A 19,653-nucleotide genomic window follows, 5' to 3' on the forward strand; every position below is an offset into this window, starting at 1 on the left:
TTCTACTTCAATTTTTAATATGGTGTATCACGTTGATTGATTTGTGTATATTGAAGAATCCTTGCATTCCTGGAATAAACCCCACTTGATCGTGGTGTATGATCCTTTTAATGTGCTGTTGGATTCTGTTTGCTTGTATTTTGTTGAAGATTTCTGCATCTATGTTCATCAGTGATATTGGCCTGTAGTTTTCTTTATTTGTGACATCTTTGTCTGGTTTTGGTATAGGGGTGATGGTGGCCTCGTAGAATGAGTTTGGGAGTGTTCCTCCCTCTGCCATATTTTGGAAGAGTTTAAGGATAGGTGTTAGCTCTTTTCTAAATGTTTGATAGAATTTGCCTGTGAAGCCATCTGGTCCTGGGCTTTTGTTGTTGGAAGATTTTTAATCACAGTTTCAATTTCAGTGCTTGTGATTGGTCTGTTCATATTTTCTATTTCTTCCTGGTTCAGTCTCGGCAGGTGCTGTCTACAAGAGACCCACTTCAGACCTAGGGACACATACAGACTGAAAGTAAGGGGATGGAAAAAGATATTCTATGCAAATGGAAATCAAAAGAAAGCTGGAGTAGCAATTCTCATATCAGACAAAATAGACTTTAAAATAAAGACTATTACAAGAGACAAAGAATGACACTACGTAATGATCAAGGGATTGATCCAAGAAGAAGATATAACAATTGTAAATATTTATGCACCCACATAGGAGCACCTCAATACATAAGGCAAATGCTAACAGCCATAATAGGGGAAATCGACAGTACCACAATCATAGTAGGGGACTTTAACACCCCACTTTCACCAAGGGACAGATCATCCAAAATGAAAATAAATAAGGAAACACCAGCTTTAAATGAAACATTAAACAAGATGGACTGAATTGATATTTATAGGACATTCCTTCCAAAAACAACAGAATAGATATTTTTCTCAAGTGCTCATGGAATATTCTCCAGGATAGATCATATCTTGGGTCACAAATCAAGCCTTGGTAAATTTAAGAAAATTGAAATTGTATCAAGTATCTTTTCTGACCACAACGCTATGAGACTAGATATCAATTACAGGAAAAGATCTGTAAAAAATACAAACACATGGAGGCTAAACAATACACTACTTAATAACGAAGTGATCACTGAAGAAATCAAAGAGGAAATCAAAAAATAACTAGAAACAAATGACAATGGAGACACAACGACCCAAAACCTATGGGATGCAGCAATAGCAGTTCTAAGAGGGAAGTTTATAGCAATACAGTTCTACCTTAAGAAACAGGAAACATCTCAAATAAACAACCTAACCTTGCACCTAAAGCAATTAGAGAAAGAAGAACAAAAAGCCCCCAAAGTTAGCAGAAGGAAAGAAATCATAAAGATCAGATCAGAAATAAATGAAAAAGAAATGAAGGAAATGATAGCAAAGATCAATAAAACTAAAAACTGGTTCTTTGAGCAGATAAACAAAATTGATAAACCGCTAGCCAGACTCATCAAGAAAAAAAAGGGAGAAGACTCAAATCAATAGAATTAGAAATGAAAAAGGAGAAGAAACAACTGACACTGCAGAAATAAAAGGATCATGAGAGATTACTACAAGCAACTCTATGCCATGAAAATGGACAACCTGCAAGAAATGGACAAATTCTTTGAAATACACAACCTGCTGAGACTGAACCAGGGAGAAATAGAAAATATGAACAGACCAGTCACAAGCACTGAGATTGAAACTGTGATTAAATATCTTCCAACAGACAAAAGCACAGGACCAGGTGGCTTCACAGGTGAATTCTATCAAACATTTAGAAAAGAGCTAACACCTATCCTTCTCAAACTCTTCCAAAGTAAAGCAAAGGGAGGAACACTCCCAAACTCATTCTACGAGGCCACCATCACCCTGATACCAAAACCAGACAAAGATGTCACAAATAAAGAAAACTACAGGCCAATATCACTGATGAACATAGATGCAAAAAATCCTCAACAAAATACAAGCAAACAGAATCCAACAGCACATTAAAAGATCATACACCATGATCAAGTGGGGTTTATTCCAGGAATGCAAGGATCCTTCAATATATGCTAATCAATCAACGTGATACACCATATTAACAAATTGTAAGAGAAAAACTATATGATCATCTTAATAGATGCAGAAAAAGCTTTCGACAAAATTCAACACCCATTTATGATAAAAACCCTGCAGAAAGTAGGCATAGAGGGAACTTTCCTCAACATAATAAAGGTCATATGTGACAAACCCACAGCCAACGTTGTCCTTAATGGTGAAAAACTGAAACCATTTACACTAAGATCAAGAGAAGGACAAGGTTGCCCACTCTCAGCACTCTTATTCAACATAGTTTGGGAAGTTTTAGCCACAGCAATCAGAGAAGAAAAAGAAATAAAGGAATCCAAATCAGAAAAGAAGAAGTAAAGCTGTCACTGTTTGCAGATGACATGATACTCTACACAGAGAATCCTAAAGATCCTGCCAGAAAACTACGAAAGCTCATCAGTGAATTTGGTAAAGTAGCAGGATACAAAGTTAATGCACAGAAATCTCTGGCATTCCTATACACTAATGATGAAAAATCTGAAAGTGAAATTAAGAAAACACTCCCATTTACCATTGCAACAGAAAGAATAAAATATCTCAGAATAAACCTACCTAAAAGACCTGTATGCAAAAAATTATAAGACACTGATGAAGAGAACATTTTGAAACAATTTTTTGGAAATGTTTCCATTGCCACAGTGTTGCCAATAATGATACTGCCTATTAAAGCAATATTATCTGCTCACCTTTAAAACCTGGAAACAGAATTTTTCTGTGTTAAAGCATCCAAATTAAGAGTGATAGTGTATTTTAAACCCACTTATTAAAAATATTAAAGAGCAACATATCCTGATCAATTTGCATATGTGAATGATTGGCATCAGCAAAGATGGAAATTAGCAGCCTTGTTTCAACAAACAACCTTCACAAACAGGTAGATGGCATTAAAATATGAATAGTGTGATTTAGTAAACAGGGCCAACAGTGTGCTTCCTCCACTGGGGTTTGTATAACTGAGCAATAACCTCCCTTCTTGAAACAAACCAAACTTTTCACATATATTTATTTTTAATTTAGGTTTATACAAGTTTTGTAATGTATATATTGTAATATATTACAAATAAATAATTGTAAATATGTTAGGGGGTAGGTACTCAAAATATTTTAAGGATTGGGTGTGCCACATTTTAGTTTGGAGATCACTGGTCTGGAGTTGTGTTTCTCAAACGAGGGAAACATGTTAGGAAAGGTTACTTAAAATGAAGATGCCTGGGCCCTAACCTGGACCTGCTGAATAGGAAGGATTCTCTGGGACTGGGCCCAGGCTTGTATATCTTCAACAAGTTCCCTCCCAATTCTGATGAACACCAGAATTTGAGAACTATTTTTCTAGAAAATAAAGCCCAGCTCCTTAGGTGGACATTCAGAGTCCCACCGTGGCCCTCGTCTGCTTGCTGTTCTGGTCCCCATCAGCCCCACACATGGAAATGCTGTAGCCTCAGAAACTGCCTCTTTGCCCATTTCCATGGCTCAGCCCGGCACCCAGCATGAGGCAGATGTCCAAGAAGTGTTGACTCAACTCCTACCAGCAAGGTACCAGGCTCTGACTCGTCTCTGCATTTTGCACATGCAGTTGCCTGAACTCTTTTTTTTTTTTAATTTTATTTATTTTTGGCTGTGTTAGGTTTTTGTTGCTGCATGTGAGCTTCCTCTAGTTGTGGTGAGTGGGGGCTACGCTTCGTTGCGGTGTGCGGGCTTCTCATTGCTGTGGCTTCTCTTGTTGCGGAACACGGGCTCTAGGCACATGGGCTTCAGTAGTTGCAGCACGCAGGCTCAGTAGTTGTGGCACATGGGCTTAGTTGCTCCATGACATGTGGGATCTTCCCAGACCAGGGATCAAACCCATGTCCCCTGCATTGGCAGGTGGATTCTTAACCACTGCACCACCAGGGAAGTCCCTGAACTTTTCTTTTTGAAATTTCTTTTCCCTGTTCCTCCCATCAAATTCTTATTGATCCTTCATTCTATGTTTAAATATTGTGTACTCTGTTACTCACCACTCCTATGTCCTTGTGGTATGACTTACCACATTTTATTATATTTATTTACTTATACATTTCCCTCTTTTAATTACAAGCTCCATGAGTATTTGACACTGTCTCTTCTCTTTTTTTTTTTTTTTTTTTTTTTGTCATACTTCAGGTAACATTTATTGATTGCTTGTTTTGTTTTTTGGTTTTCTGAAATTTATTTTTATTGAGATAACATTGATTTATAACATTATATGTTTCATATGTACAACATTATATTTCTACTCCTGTATACCCTACAGTGTGCTCACCACCAAAAATTTAGTTTCTATCCATCACCATACAGTTGATCCCCTTTACCCATTTTGCCACCCCTGCCCCACCCCTACCCCTCTAGTAACTACTACTCTGATCTCTGTTATCTAGGTGTTTGTTTTGGTTTGGTTTGGTTTGTTCATTTATTTTGTCTTTTGTTTTTTTATTAGTTCTTTGTATTCCACACATGAGTGAAATCATATGGTATTTGTCTTTCTCTGTCTGACTTATTTAACTTAACATAATACCCTCAAAGTCCATCCATGTGGCCACAAATGGCAAGATTTCATTCTATTTTGTGGCTAATATTCCATTGTGAATATATATGTATATATTCATATACATATACATACCACATCTTCTTTATCTGTTCATTTATCGATGGACACTTTGGTTGTTTCCATATCTTGGCAATAAATAATGCCACAGTGAACATAAAGGTGTATATATCTTTTCAAATTAGTGTTCTCGTATTCTATGGATAAATACCCAGAAATGAAATTGCTGGGTTATATGGTAGTTCTATTCTTAATTTTTTGAGGAATCTCCATATTTTTTTCCATGGTGGCTACACTGGTTTGCATTCCTACCAACAGCGTATGAGGGTTCCCTTTTCTCCACAACCTCACCAATACTTGTTATTTCTTGTATTTTTTATAATAGCCAATCTAACAGGCATGAGATGATTTTAACCTTGTAGTTTTGATTTGCATTTCCCTAATAATTAGTGATGTTGAACATCTTTTCATGTACCTGTTGGCCACCTGTATGTCTTTGGGAAAATGTCTATTCAGCTCCTCTGCCCGGTTTTTAATTGGGTTGTTTGTTTTTTGTTGTTGTTGAGTTGTATGAGCTTTTTATATATTTTGGATATTAATGCCTTATTGGATATACCATTTGCAAACATCTTCTCCCATTCAGTAGGTTGTCTGTTCATTTTGTTGATTGTTTCCTTTGTTGTGCAGAAGCTTCTCAGTTTTATGTTATCCAATTTTTAAATGTTTGCTTTTTTTTCCCTTGCCTGAGGAGATTTATCTAGAAAGATATTGCTAAGACCAATGTCTTAGCAATGACATAGGCATACTGCCTATGTTTTCTTCTAGTAGTTTATGGTTTTAGATATGGTTAAGACTTACATTCAAGTCTTTAATCCATTTTGAGTTGTTTTTTGTGTATGGTGTGAGATGGTGATCTCGTTTCATTTTTTGCTTGTAGCAGTCCAGTTTTTCCAGCACCATTTATTGAAGAGACTATTCTTTCTCCATTGTATGTACTTTGCACCTTTGTCATAAATTAATTGTCCATAACCGCATGGGTTTTTCTGCCAATACCATGCTGTTTTGATTACTATGGCTTTGTGATTTAGTTTAAAATCAGGGTGGGTGATACCTCCAGCTTTGTTTTTTCATTTGTTTGTTTGTTTTTTGTTTTGTTTCATTTCATTTTGTTTTGTTTTGTTTTCCCCCTTAGGATTGCTTTTGCTATTCAGAGTCTTTTGTGGTTTCATACAGACTTTAGAATTTTTTATTCTATTTCTGTGAAAAATACCTTTGGGATTGCATATAATCTGTAGATTTCTTTAAGTAAAATGGACATTTTAACAATGTTAATTCTTCCAATTCATGAGCATGGAATATCTTTCCATTTATTTGTGTCTTCTCCAATTTCTTTCAACAGCATCATCTAGTTTTCAGTGTACAAAAAACTGTCTCATTCTTGTGTGCACCATTCCCCACCCAGCCACCTTCTCCACTCCTCCTTCCCTGCCCTGCCTCAGCCTCTGGAACATCATTAGTTTTGAGGATATGCAAAAGCAGCTGGAGGATGAACCAACCTGGAAGAAAATAGTAGAGGGAATTTAAGATCTTTTGATACTCTTAAAGTCCAGTTAAAATAGAGAAGCAGAGTTTCATTCTTAATTCTGAATAGAAATATTTAGATGCCTAGGACTAAACTGAGACTTCACTGTCTTTTGATTGTAGGCTGTGTCTTTAGATTTTACTTTGAAAATATTAACTTTAGAGAATCTGATTCTTAGACAAGTAATCTTTTAAATATATTCCTTAGAATTATACTACCTACAACTTTCAACATGATAAATACTATTTTAAGGTAGTGATTTTCTAAATCCTAGAAATATTAACTCCGTATAATGTTTTTCAGTTTTATTGTGTGATTTTTATATAATAATCTCCTGTAATACATTGGTTTTTTAATGAACATATTCTCCCTTATCCTGGTGTTAAGGATAGCACATGTTTAGCTAATGAAAGACTAGTACTGACATGTTAAAAGACTTACCCTAAATTATATATGAGTGCAGTTAAGCCCAAGCTTCCTCTCTTCCTCTGTTCTTGAATGCAGAAATCTACCCCTCAGACATGAGATACCCTGATGCACCCCCAAGGCTGGGATTGTTCCATTGAACCACATACAATTCCTATTACCTTTTCTCTGTCCATCTGTATCCCCTTCCCTACTCCCCAGCTTGATCTCTTGTTTTCTATTTTGAATGACCCAGCTGAGGCCTGCCATTGGCATTGCCAACCTTGTCTAGCCCAGAGTACAAAGTTTTCTGGCCCCAATGGATATAATGGTTGGAGGTCTTCCCCCAAAATATTTTTAAATTGAAGTATAGTTGATTTACAATGCTGTGCCAAAATATTTTTTAATAAGAGTGAGTCTATGTAGATTAGCTGTAGATTTTGGTGATTTCCATGGCTCACTAGGAATTTTCTCATGGTTTCTCTTAAGGGTCAAGAGGAAAGTACAGAAAAGTACCTTTATATCTGATTTTTATGTCTGATAATCTGAAGATTGTGTTGTCCGTATAGACAGCTTTTTCAGATTCAAGAAGTAAACTGAAATTTTAGATGTCACCAGATTCATGGATGTTTCTCACATCATCATCATAGTAATAATAATAATAATTTGTTGAGCACTTCAGTTTGCCAGGTACCTTATAGAGATTACCTCTTTCCATCCTCACAAAAGCCCTATGAACTGGAGGCTGATACTCTCCCATCACACAGAAGCAGTACATGTGGCCCAGAAAGATGAAGTGTCTTTTCCAGGGTCACACATTTATACAGTAGCAGAGCCAGAGTGTAGCCCCAGGTGGTCTAGCTCCTGAGATTTTGCGTTAACTTCTGCATCTCATATCAAAACCCCATTTTCAGTTTTTAGAAGTGAGTTAGCAATTTGAAAATTATTTTTAAAAATACAGAGGATGTTGTTTCAAAGGGTCCCTAGAGCATCTTGATCCACTTGAATTTGCAATGTGTCCTACATTTCTGGATGCTTTTTCAAATGCTTACTGTACTTTAATTTGCAGGCCCAAGAAGCTAATATTAAAAGCTTTCAAACAATATTGGTTCGTCTTTAAAGACACGTCTATAGCCTACTTTAAAAATAAGGAACTTGAACAAGGAGAACCAGTAGAAAAACTAAATCTTAGAGGTAAGAGGGTCCAATATCTTGGTATGGCTTGTCACGGCCCAGCAGGCGGATGAAAGCCAAGACTCCCACCACTGAAGCAGGTTCACTCCCAGAGGAACCTCTTATGTCACAGGTTGTCAGTGACCGCCTGCCTGCAGCTCCTCCTCCCTGTGAAACATGGACCTGAAATGCAAACCAGTGAATGGTTATTTGTGTTATGCTGTCCCTTCTTTCCCAGTGTGTCCAAGTCTCTGAAGTGGTGGTAATTGGTGTCATAAACATAGTACATTAGACATTGTTGGATCCTGAAAAACACTCTGAATTCCAAAACAATTATGTCTAATTCAGTATCACTTTTGTGCCTGATTTCTGAAAGTGGCCGTGAGTGTACTGGTAACTCCATTAACTAAAAATTTAATTAACTAGTGCACTCAATTCCCTTATCATTGTGACAATCAGAGGATTCCCTCTGCTTTAATTCATTTCAAAGCTTATATTCAATAACTGATTATACGAGTTAGAATAGCCAAATCAACCTGAAAAATGAATTCAACTGATGATTATTTAAGAAATCCATAAAAGCAATATTTTTATTTATCCATGTTATGTTCATAACTTATCTAGTTATCCTTTAATTAATGTTATCAGCCTGCTCCTCAGTTTTTCAGAAGAGAACCAAATCTGAGGAGCTTATGTTCAAAGTCTTTATTTTAGATGCACATCTGATATTTGTCTAAGAGATCTCTCAGAACTCAGTTCTGTCCTTGCCTTTTATCACTCAGGCTGTGAAGTTGTGCCAGATGTAAATGTAGCAGGGAGAAAATTTGGAATCAAGTTACTAATCCCGGTTGCTGATGGTATGAATGAAGTATATCTGAGATGTGACCACGTAAGTAAAACCACAAAAATGGTAAGTCACCTCACCTTTATTAAGCCTCAGGACAAACTATCTCAGGTGTTTTCTCAAATGAGGGCACTCATCAGTCAGCTATTGCTTTGTAACAAACAATCACAAAAATCACACAGACACATACGAATAAACGTTCTGCAGGTGGGCTGGGGATTGAATGATCCAGGCTGAGGGCATCTGGGCAGATCTGCTTCAAGCCATCCACCTGGCTCGGCTGGCTCCTTATCGCAGGCTGAGCTCATGGGATTTATTCTGGGTCCCAGGCTGCCTGGGGAGGAGGCTCTTCTCATAGTGATGGCAGAAGTGCCAGAGGGGAACTGGGAATGTGTGAGACCTCCTAAATCTTAAGCTTGCAGTCAATCGGTAGGTACACTGTCATTTCCACCCATGCTCCGTTGACTAAAGCACATCCATGGCCAGGCCCAAAGTCAAGATATGGGAAATTACACTCTAGCCCTGGTGGGAGGGACTGTAAAATTACATGGCAAGAGGTGTGGATGCTAGGAGGGTGAAGATTGAGGCCAGTGATTCAGTGAACCACACCTACTGTTGCCCTGAAGAATTAATTCGATTCTGCACCTGCATCCCCTCGGCTTCTGGGACCACTCCCCTTTGCTCCCTGAGGTAACAAATGAGCACTGACATTAAAGAACAATAGAAGCCACCACTAACTGGTTCAGCACCACCAATGGACCTGATTCCTGCTATGGGATTAGAATCTTTACTAAGGATAGGCCAGGGCAGAAATAATATGAGAAGTCAGTTAATGATTTTTCCTCATTTTCTTCTGTCATAGAGATAAGATGTGATATGAAAATGGAAATATGTGTCAAGGAGGCTATCGGGTAGTTTGGGTTTTCACCTGTCTGTGCCCCACGGAGCTCCTTTTTGTCCTTGGTTCATCTTTTTTTTTTTTTAATTTATTTGGTTGCATCGGGTCTTAGTTGCGGCAGGTGGGCTCCTTAGTTGCAGCTCATCAGCTCCTTAGTTACAGCACACGGTCTCCTTACCTGTGGCTCGCAGGCTCCTTAGTTGTGGCATGCAAACTGTTAGTTGCAGCATGCATGTGAGATCTAGTTCCCTGACCAGGGTTCGAACCCAGGACCCTGCATTGGGAGCATGGAGTTTTATCCACTGCACCACCAGGGAAGTCCCTCCTTGGTTCGTCTTTAAATGCAAAGTTCTCCACATGAAATTTCTTAAAGTTGACATTCATATTCTCTAGCCCCGTGGTATCTAGAAATTCAACACAGGACTCAAAAGCTCTCATTGGACTTTAAATTACATGGTTAACAGTCAGTCTGAATGTGTGCCACTTCATATCTTTCCTTGCTGGGAAGGTGACGGTTTTGTATCATAGAGATGAAAGCCCAGGTCCTGCTCTGTTCCCAGCATGGCTGCTTTGCATTTGAACTTACTTCTCAGCTCTCTGGTGTTTGCTGCAGGAGAGTCAGTATGCCCAGTGGATGGCTGCCTGCATCTTGGCATCAAAGGGCAAAACCATGGCGGACAGCTCCTACCAGCCAGAGGTCCTTAACATCCTTTCATTTCTGAGGATGAAAAACCGGAACTCAGCATCTCACGTGGCTTCCGGTCTTGAAAACATGGATATGAACCCGGAATGTTTTGTGTCACCTAGGTGTGCAAAAAAGCACAAGTCTAAACAGGTACTACTAATCTGGTTGGGGTGATTGTCTGCAGCAAATTCTGTATTTTCTGAAATAAAATAAATAATTTAAATGACTGAGATCATCATCATGAAAAATCAGCTGATAGGGAAATTTGACTATGAACTGGGTATTAGATGATATTAAGAAATTATTGTGAATTTTGTTAGCAGTGACTAACTGCTAACTGAACATGGCAATATTCTCAGAATAAACCTAATTTAAAAATAATGATTTAATCCCCACAAATTAAAATTTTAAGTTATGCTTCCATAAGAGTGGGGTTGAAAGTTACACAGATAAACTGATTCAAGTAGAACCATTGTCCATGGAGACCACAGACCCCAGAAAGAACTCAGGACTCTTCATCTACATAAAGCTTAGATATTTATGTGTTGGTCCATCTTCCTGTTTCTCCACAGTGATTTGCATGTATTATAGAAAGAGAGAGAGAGTGAATGAATGAATGGGAGGAATTGTCTTTGTGGAGCTGTAGTTGGGCCTTGCATTCATTCTTCTTGTTGGGGACCCGGGGCCAATGGGATGATTGCTGTAGAGAGTCAGTGCCTGCTAAGGAGAATTTGACATCTCCCACTTCTGCTTAGCTGGCAGCCCGCATCCTGGAAGCCCATCAGAACGTGGCCCAGATGCCCCTGGTAGAAGCCAAGCTGCAGTTCATTCAGGCATGGCAGTCTCTACCTGAATTCGGCCTCACCTACTACCTTGTCAGGTGATTACAATGCTCACTTGCCTCTCTCACTTTCTGTTCAATTTTAAGTGGTTTCATGGAGCCCAGTTTATTCTCATTTGGGCTAGAATGTAGAACTCTTTCTTTTTTTTTTTTAATTTTAGAATACTGTCCTTTCACAAATGGCCCAAACACTTTTGGCTGCTCATGACAATCTTCCATACCTCTGTTCACAGTGCCTACCAGATCTCTCTGCTTCTCCTGGGTCCCCTAAGTTTTCAGCTTAGCAGCACGAGTGATCCTTTTAAGATCTCAGTCAAACCACGTCAGGCCTCTGCTCACCACCACTGAAGGCATTGTGTCATACTCAGAGTAAGAGCCAAATCCTTACAGTGGCCCTACAAGACCTTAGTGCTGGAATTTCACATCCTCTCCCCTCCTTCACTGTGCCCAGCCACACTGGCCTCCTAGCAGGGCCTTGAGCCTGAGGAAAAAAAAAAACTCTGGCTTTCACACTGGCTGTGCCCTCTGCCTAAGATACTTTTTCCCCAGATATCCACATGGCTCACTCCCTCACAAACATTAGTTCTTTGATCAAATCTCCCTTCTCACTGAGATCTTCCCTCTCGATTTAAAATTGTAACAACCTCATTGCCAGTATTCCCTGTCCCACTTCTGTGCCTTATCCTCCTTTATGACCTTATCTGGCATGTATATTTCACTTATTCATGACCCTGTCCCCCAACTAGAACACAAGCTGCATGAGGTCAGGAATCTTCTGTCTGTTTAGGTCACTGCTGTATTCCCAGTGCCTAGAAGGGTACCTAGCATACACAGTTCATGCTAATTTGAATTAACTGACTTGACTGCCTCTTATTTTGCTTTCCTCTGATGTCAGTTTCACTTAAATAATGTCTGCAGGACAGCCTACTCTCCAGCCTTCATATTCTATCCTAATGAAAATGCCCTTCTATAGAAAGTTAATCCCTCATTGTCTGTTCTTCAGAAATGATTTGAACTGTTGGTGTTCTCTTTAAGAAGTTGTATGTGAATGAACATCATGTTACAGGAAGCAGTTTCATATTTTAATTATTTTTTTTTCAGATTTAAAGGAAGCAAGAAAGATGACATCCTGGGAGTTTCATATAATAGATTGATTAGAATCGATGCAGCCACTGGGATTCCAATTACAACATGGAGATTTACAAATATGAAACAGTGGAATGTAAACTGGGAAATCCGGCAGGTAAAGTGAAAGTTTTTGGTACATTCAGCATTGAGCCTATAAATGTGTGTTCCCTCAGAACTGCAGCTTATTTTGATTTTAAGAAGGTGTTATTATACTTAGAACTCAGAAACCACAAGCATGTGGTAATTGTCTGCTAAAATAATCACATGCAGTCCTGAGCAGTTTCCTAGCAAGCACAGACCAAATGCTTTTGAATTAACACAAGTTGGCTTAGTCTCCATACAGACAGACTCTAAAATTGCTGAGCAGTTTGATTAATTTCTTTCAACTCAGTGTATGATTATGTAAGATTTAGGCTGACCATTACTTAGCTGAAACTACCTGAGATGTAAATATCATACAAAATAAATACAAAACAGGCGTCATCTGACTGGCTGCCAAGAGATGTAACTGGTTGAGAACTCAGAGGCGCAACTGCCCACCTGGAGAGCATTCCAGTCCCAAAGGGGAAAAGTATCAGAGAAGCCAGCGAAGTACACAGGGGTCATGGAGGAAACTTAGCCTCTGAGTTCAGGAGCCCTGAGCCCCCATCGTCCCCGCCCTAGGAACCAGGTCAGGCCATGCCTGCATCACAGGACGTGCTAGACCAAGTCAGACACACCTGAGTGTCCTGATGATTTAAAACATTCTGTTGTTGCTGATATAGGATCTTTATCGCATTCCTTTGGCATTCCCATTTTTCCAGTATAAAGCTGTCAATGTAGAGCGAGGATAAGTGACTCACATTTTTCTTTTTTTAAGAACCATGGATTCCTCTCAGCAGGGCTGTTGACCATCTGGACTCATTTGCAGAACAATGTTCTGAGATTAGATGGCCTCTAAGGCAGTGACTCGAAAACCTTGTACCCCCAAGGTCGTGTAAATCCGACTCTGGGAAATGCAAATCAAAACTACAAAAAATGAGGCACCACCTCACACCAGTCAGAACGGCCATCGTTAAAAACTCCATAAATAACAAATGCAGGAGAGGATGTGGAGAAAAGGGAACCCTCCTACACTGTTAGTGGGAATGTAAGTTGGTACAGCCACTATGGAAAACAGTATGGAGGTTCCTCAGAAAACTAAAAATAGAATTACCATATGATCCAGTATCATATGATTACCATATGATCATTACCATATGATCCAGCAATCCCACTCCTGGGAATATATCCTGACAAAACTCTTAATTCAAAAAGATATATGCACCCCTATGTTCATAGCAGCACTATTCACAATAGTCAAGACATGGAAACAACTTAAATGTCCATCAACAGATGAATGGACAAAGAAGATGTGGTACATAGGTACAAAGGAATACTACTCAGCTATAAAAAAAAGAACAAAATAATGCCTTTTGCAGCAACATGGATGCAGCCTGAGATTATCATACTAAGTGAAATAAGTCAGAAAGAGAAAAACAGGGCTTCCCTGGTGGTGCAGTGGTTGAGAGTCCGCCTGCCGGTGCACAGGACACGGGTTTGTGCCCCGGTCCGGGAAGATCCCACATGCGGCGGAGTGGCTGGGCCCGTGAGCCATGGCCGCTGAGTCTGCATGTCCAGAGTCTGTGCTCCGCAACGGGAGAGGCCACAACAGTGAGAGGCCCATGTACCGCAAAAAAAAAAAGAAAGAGAAAAACAAATACCATATGATATCACTTGTATGTGGAATCTAAAATATGACACAAATGAACCTATCTACAAAACAGAAACAGACTCACGAACATAGAGAACAGACTGGTGGTTGCCAAGGGGGAGAGGATTGGGGGAGGGATGGAGTGGGAAGTTGGGGTTACAGATGTAAGCTTTTAAATATAGAATGGATAAACAAGGTCCTACTGTATAGGTTATAGAGAACTATATTCAATATCTTATGGTAAACCATAATGGAAAAGAATATTTAAAAAAGAATGTATATGTGTATAACTGAATCACTTTGCTGTACAGCAGAAGTTAACACAACATTGTAAATCAACTACAATTTAAAAAAAAAATGATCCAACTGTGCACCTTAAATAGGTCTGTTTATTATACATCGGTTATACCTCAATAACACAGTTTGGAAAAAAAAATCTGACTCTGGGAATTACTGAGATCAGTGATTCTTTTTTTGTTTGTTTGTTTTTAAAATAACATTTATTTTTTAAAAGTTAACATGTGCATAATAGGAAACCGAAAAACACAAGAAGCAAAAAGCAAAGTCATCCATAATCATAAGCAGTTTACCGTTTGATGTGTCCTTCTAGGTCTCATTTGTGTATCTATACAACTAAGCATCCATTTTCATATAAGTAAGATCATACAGTTATGTACTGTGCTTTTTCAGACATCAGGAATATTTACCATTTCAACGTCCCAAAGCTATTTGAGTATTTTGATAACCAAGAATACACTACACCAACTCAATCTACAAGGAAAAAAATGTAATCCTGCCTTGCTTGGCAACAAAAATTTCATAAAAGACAAAAATGGCAACAGGCCTCTAGATAAAGATATTGGAAGAGTTATGATTAAAATACCACATTTCCTTAATGTTCCATTAAAAATGAGACAGAAAGCAAAATATAAATACAAACACATCCACATACATGCCTCCCTTTATACTTCCTTCTGCCCCTCTGCTGCTAACCTAATGAGCTAGTCCTGACGTACATTTCTCAGAGACGGTTTAACAATTCCATATCCAAGATGCTGCTTTTTTTTATCAGTTGTAACAAAGATATTTACCAATTGGTTAATTCATTAGCTCTACTTTTTATCATACATTGTCACCTCAGGATATCTAAAAGCTTAGATGTTGCAAAATAAAGAATGAGCCTTGCAAAAGACTTTTGCTGGTGTGTACTATTGAACATTTCAATTTATCCATTGCTCTATATGTTACATGCCTTTGGTTTAACTTTACTGTATATATTATGTACATACTGGACAAATGGGTCCTAATTTTATAATATCTAGTCTCTAGATATTAAAGGGGTTGCCAATGTATGACAAAAGTAGAGTTGGTAAACTAACACATTTTGTACACTTTTGTGTTAAAATTCATTGAAAGGCCGTCTTTTGAAAAGGACCTTTGGAAATGAAATTGTAAATCACATCTAAGTGACACATGTGCCTGTACTCACCCACTGTTGGATGATGGAAAGAAGTAATTGGGAGAAATGAAGGGTTCTAGACTAGAATGTTTCTGTGTAGATCAGTGATTCTTAAAGGTCCCCAGCTGATTCCACTGGGCAGCCAAGGTGGAGAACGGGTGAAGCTTCAGTTTCTTCCAGTGTTAGAGTTTATGACTTCCAGCTGGGAAGGAGTGAGGGCCGTGGCTGTAGGAAAATTCACATGAGCCTTTTTCTCTCCACTAAAAAATCTGCAAAGCACTCTGCCCCTCCACACAGGGAGTGCTTAGACAGTTCTTTCATCTAAACAAGAGCCAGACAGGAAATATCTTTTGTGTTGAGCGTTAGAATGTTTTGCCAGGTGTGCAGCAAAGCTGACACCACAAGAGGGCGCCCAGAGAGCAGAGACGTTTTCTGTAAGCTTTGATGCAAGCAGTGGGTTATGCAGGGTTTGGGGAAACCCATCTGTCAGCACCTCAGGAGTCCTCAGCTCTGGGACCATCTCCAGCCAAGCGGCTTCTTTCTCATTCGTCTTTGTCAGAGCTTAAGTATACCTGTGCCTTCCTCTTCCAGGTGGCGATCGAATTTGACCAGAACGTCTCCATCGCATTCACCTGCCTGAGCGCGGATTGCAAAGTCGTGCATGAGTACATCGGGGGCTACATTTTCCTGTCCACCCGCTCCAAGGACCAGAATGAAACTCTCGATGAGGACCTGTTCCACAAGTTGACCGGTGGCCAGGAGTGAACAAAGCAGGCCTGCTGGACCTACACAGAGGGCAGTCCTACCCGGACGTTGGGTCAACAGCCTGCACCATGTGTACATTCCAGGCTGACAGCATATATTCACCACTGGACACCCAGACCCTCGCCTCATTTCCAGCACCCTGCCTAGCACATCCCTCTCCTCACTCTGCCCTCTGCTACCCGCTGTGGAAGGGGCCTCAGTTAACCTCTTCTGTAATGCGGGGCGGGAGAGAGGACACTGCTCGGCATTACTCCAAGGCTCCACCTGTAGCTATGACCTGCAGAACCTGCAAGTGCATGGCTAGAAGCTGTCCGTGTGCTTATCTGCTTTTTTGCTAAGTCAAAGGAAAGACAGGTTAAAAGCACATGTAGCAAGGACAAATCTTATTCCCCAAACTCAGGTATGAAAAGAAATGTCTTTCCTTAACAGAAGTGCCTTTAACTACCATCTTGTGAAAATGGCAGAGGGAGCCCCCGCATACACTTTTGTCCCATAGGTCAAAGTCTGGGGGTGAAGGTCTGGGGAAAGGTGGAGTTACCTGGTACCAGTTGGTGACAAGGGGTCAGAGTAGTGGCCCTCAGTGTCATCAGTCCCGAGTGACATCTGCCAAGGTGACCATTGACCCATCTGGTCTTGGACATCGGTTACTGCCCCATGTGCAAGTCCCATTCCATTCCTGGGGAGCCTTCAACCACAATTAAAGGGGATCCCTTAAGTCCTTCTAAAGACACAGTGACACAAGTGTTCAGGGAAACCCATTTCTCAAACCCACTCCATGTCTCAACAGCTTCTACTCTGGGTTGAGGCTCAGGAAGATGGGCTTAGTTCTCTCTTCATAAAAACCACCTCCCAGCATCAAGGTTTCCAGTGAGGTCTCCATCCCAACCAGTCAGGGAGAGAAGAACAGAACACAGGGCAGCCCCGTACCCAAAGACCACCAACTTAAGGGCTCTCAGCTTCCCCAGGGGCTTCTGTCTACTTAGGGCCTTTGGCTGGTCTGTGGGGTAGGGAAGCCTTGCTTTTATCACTACCCAGTGTTCTGGATTTGTGTCTGTTTATATGACTCACAGCCTTTCCCCTGAAGGCCTTTGGCTTTGTAAATCAAAAGCAGATAATGGACTTCTTTTTTTCTCTACTTTTTGCTCTGTTGTCTCTGCCTTGAGACATGAATGTGGGCCAGTTAACAGCTGCCTCAATTGTCATTTTCTGTTTTGGTTCATCAGTGTTGGGAGGATTGAGTTTTAAGAAGGTGAAAGGCAGTACTGGGGTTAGAGGGAAATATCAGATGTATTTTAGTATGTTTTTATAAATATTCTCCTGTCACACAAAGGATGTGGGTTGCAAGGGTAAGACTGAGACTCTGTTTCCATTTTGAAGTTATTTTAGGATGCAAACCTCAGGGGGCCTGGCTGGATTTCAGATGCCCAAAAACATTGGCTGTTGCTTTATTTTCTAACAAAACTGTTTGAGAAGAGAGATCTCTGCAATTCTGGGGGCCACCTCGAGACAGCCTTGGCTGGGGACCCTTGGGCCCTGAGCCAGAAGCTGTCACTGGAAATTCCTCTTTCAGCCTCTCCTTAGAGGTGAATGTTATTGAAGAATCTTCAGGCAACTGAACTTCTGAGGCCTAGCTTAAAGCCTGGATGTGGCTTGGGCACTTGGAAAATCTGATCCATGTCAAAAAGAACTGAGTTTGAAACGTTCTGTACAGAAACCAGTGCCAAGTGAACTGCGTTGAACTTGGTGGTCATTTCTCCATAGTCCTGGGCTCCATTATTTTAGAGCCTAGCTGGGCCCGACATTAAAGTAATGCTCCTTGATGTCACAGTTTCCCTGTCTGCTGTCAAACGCAGCTCTGCCTAATTTACCAAAGCTAAACCTTTGGTTCAACCTTCTGCCTTAGCTTTTCCTGGCTGTCTGACATTTCCATGAAAACACTCAGAAGAGCTGACCAGTTTAACCAGACTTTCAGGGGAGCATTTCTTCCACAACTCCACAGTCACATCCCAGAGGAATAAACAAGCATGGCAGGAAAACCTTAAACACTGCTATTCCAAAGAGCAACTTAAGGACTTTTTTTTACATTGGGTGCAAAGGTCACCTGACTTCCTATGATGAAATTTGAAATGAATGTGTGCCTTTCAACCCTGTTTGATTTCTTATCTACAGTACATGGGGAATTCTGCATTTTTTTGTCTGTTATTTTATATGACTTTTTAAATTAAATGGTTTATATGGATTTGAATATGGTCTAGTTGTGTCCTCTCCAGTCTGTTGCCTCTAAAAAGGCGAATATTTTCTCCATTATGAAAAAGGAGTACAACTTTCAGGTTTAACATTTGCTTTTCCTCACAATTCCAATATCTGAGCTATTCTCTGCAGTGAGATTGACTTAGAAACCTCACTTAACCCTTGGTTTCAACTCTTTTCTCATTGACTGTCACTAGATTTCCTGACATATCGTGAGCTCTTTTTATCCGGGTCCACCTTTTAGAAAAAGCACGATAGAGCAAAAAAGTAGCCAGAGGCAGAGGGACATCAGAGGGCCTCTGATTTGATGACCCAATGTCACGGGCACATCTGATTTAGTGATAGATGGTCCATAAGGGTTAGGAATGTGTAGTGTTTAGATATCCCTTCATGCAATTCTTTTTTTTTTAATTTAACTACAGTTGATTTACAATATTGTATTAGCTTCAGGTGTACAGATTCTTATCCATTATTGGTTATTACAAGACATTGAATATAGTTCCACGTGCTATATAACCCTTTGTGCAATTCTCACATCAACCCACAGGGAGCAGAAACGGCTTGCCTTCTCATTTCACAAAGGAGAAACCAGGCTCCGAAGGTGAAGTAACGTGCCCAAGGTCACACCAAGAGTAAGCAGTGGAACCAAGATTCAGAGCCAGGTCTTAACTCCAGAGACTACTGAGCTTAACCCAGCAAACCCCACCCTTCCATTTCCAGCCCTGCTCAGCCTTGAACTGCCTGCCCCACTCCCAGCCCCAAGGCAGGCCTCTCCCGAGCTCAGTGTCCCCATGTCACACACCGGTGGGGGAGGGCCAGAGAAGTCAGAGGATTGGCTGCCCCAGAGGAGCTGGGGAGGTACAGGTGGATCAAAAAGTTCTGGAAGGGACTTCCCTGGTGGCACAGTGGTTAAGAATCTGCCTGACAATGCAGGCGACATGGGTCCAAGCCCTGGTCCGGGAAGATCCCACATGCCGTGGAGCAACCAAGCCCATGCACCACAACTACTGAGCCTGCGCTTGAGAGCCCATGAGCCACAACTACTGAGCCCATGTGCCACAACTACTGAAGCCCACGTGCCTAGAGCCCGTGCTCTGCAACGAAGAGTAGCGCCCACTTGCCACAACTAGAGAAAGCCCATGTGCAGCAATGAAGACCCAACGCAGCCAAAAATAAATAAATTAATTTTTTAAAAAAAAGGTCTGGGAGTCAGAGA

The 19,653-nt window shown here is 40.4% G+C and overlaps 1 protein-coding gene across 1 annotated transcript in view; it reads left to right on the plus strand.

The window, feature by feature from the left end:
• Nucleotides 1–18,437, plus strand: part of FERMT1 (FERM domain containing kindlin 1) — a 66,276-nt gene extending 47,839 nt beyond the window's left edge. The window contains exons 10-15 of the mRNA XM_082671640.1: nucleotides 7,732–7,856; nucleotides 8,618–8,724; nucleotides 10,191–10,412; nucleotides 11,018–11,142; nucleotides 12,205–12,346; nucleotides 16,014–18,437. Coding sequence (XP_082527766.1) covers nucleotides 7,732–7,856; nucleotides 8,618–8,724; nucleotides 10,191–10,412; nucleotides 11,018–11,142; nucleotides 12,205–12,346; nucleotides 16,014–16,187 — 895 coding nt within the window. The 3' untranslated portion in view covers nucleotides 16,188–18,437. The remainder of the gene's footprint in view (nucleotides 1–7,731; nucleotides 7,857–8,617; nucleotides 8,725–10,190; nucleotides 10,413–11,017; nucleotides 11,143–12,204; nucleotides 12,347–16,013) is intronic.
• Nucleotides 18,438–19,653: the final 1,216 nt, after the last annotated feature.

Source organism: Grampus griseus, assembly GCF_964374135.1.
Source record: "Grampus griseus genome assembly, chromosome: 14".
NCBI lineage: Eukaryota > Metazoa > Chordata > Mammalia > Artiodactyla > Delphinidae > Grampus > Grampus griseus.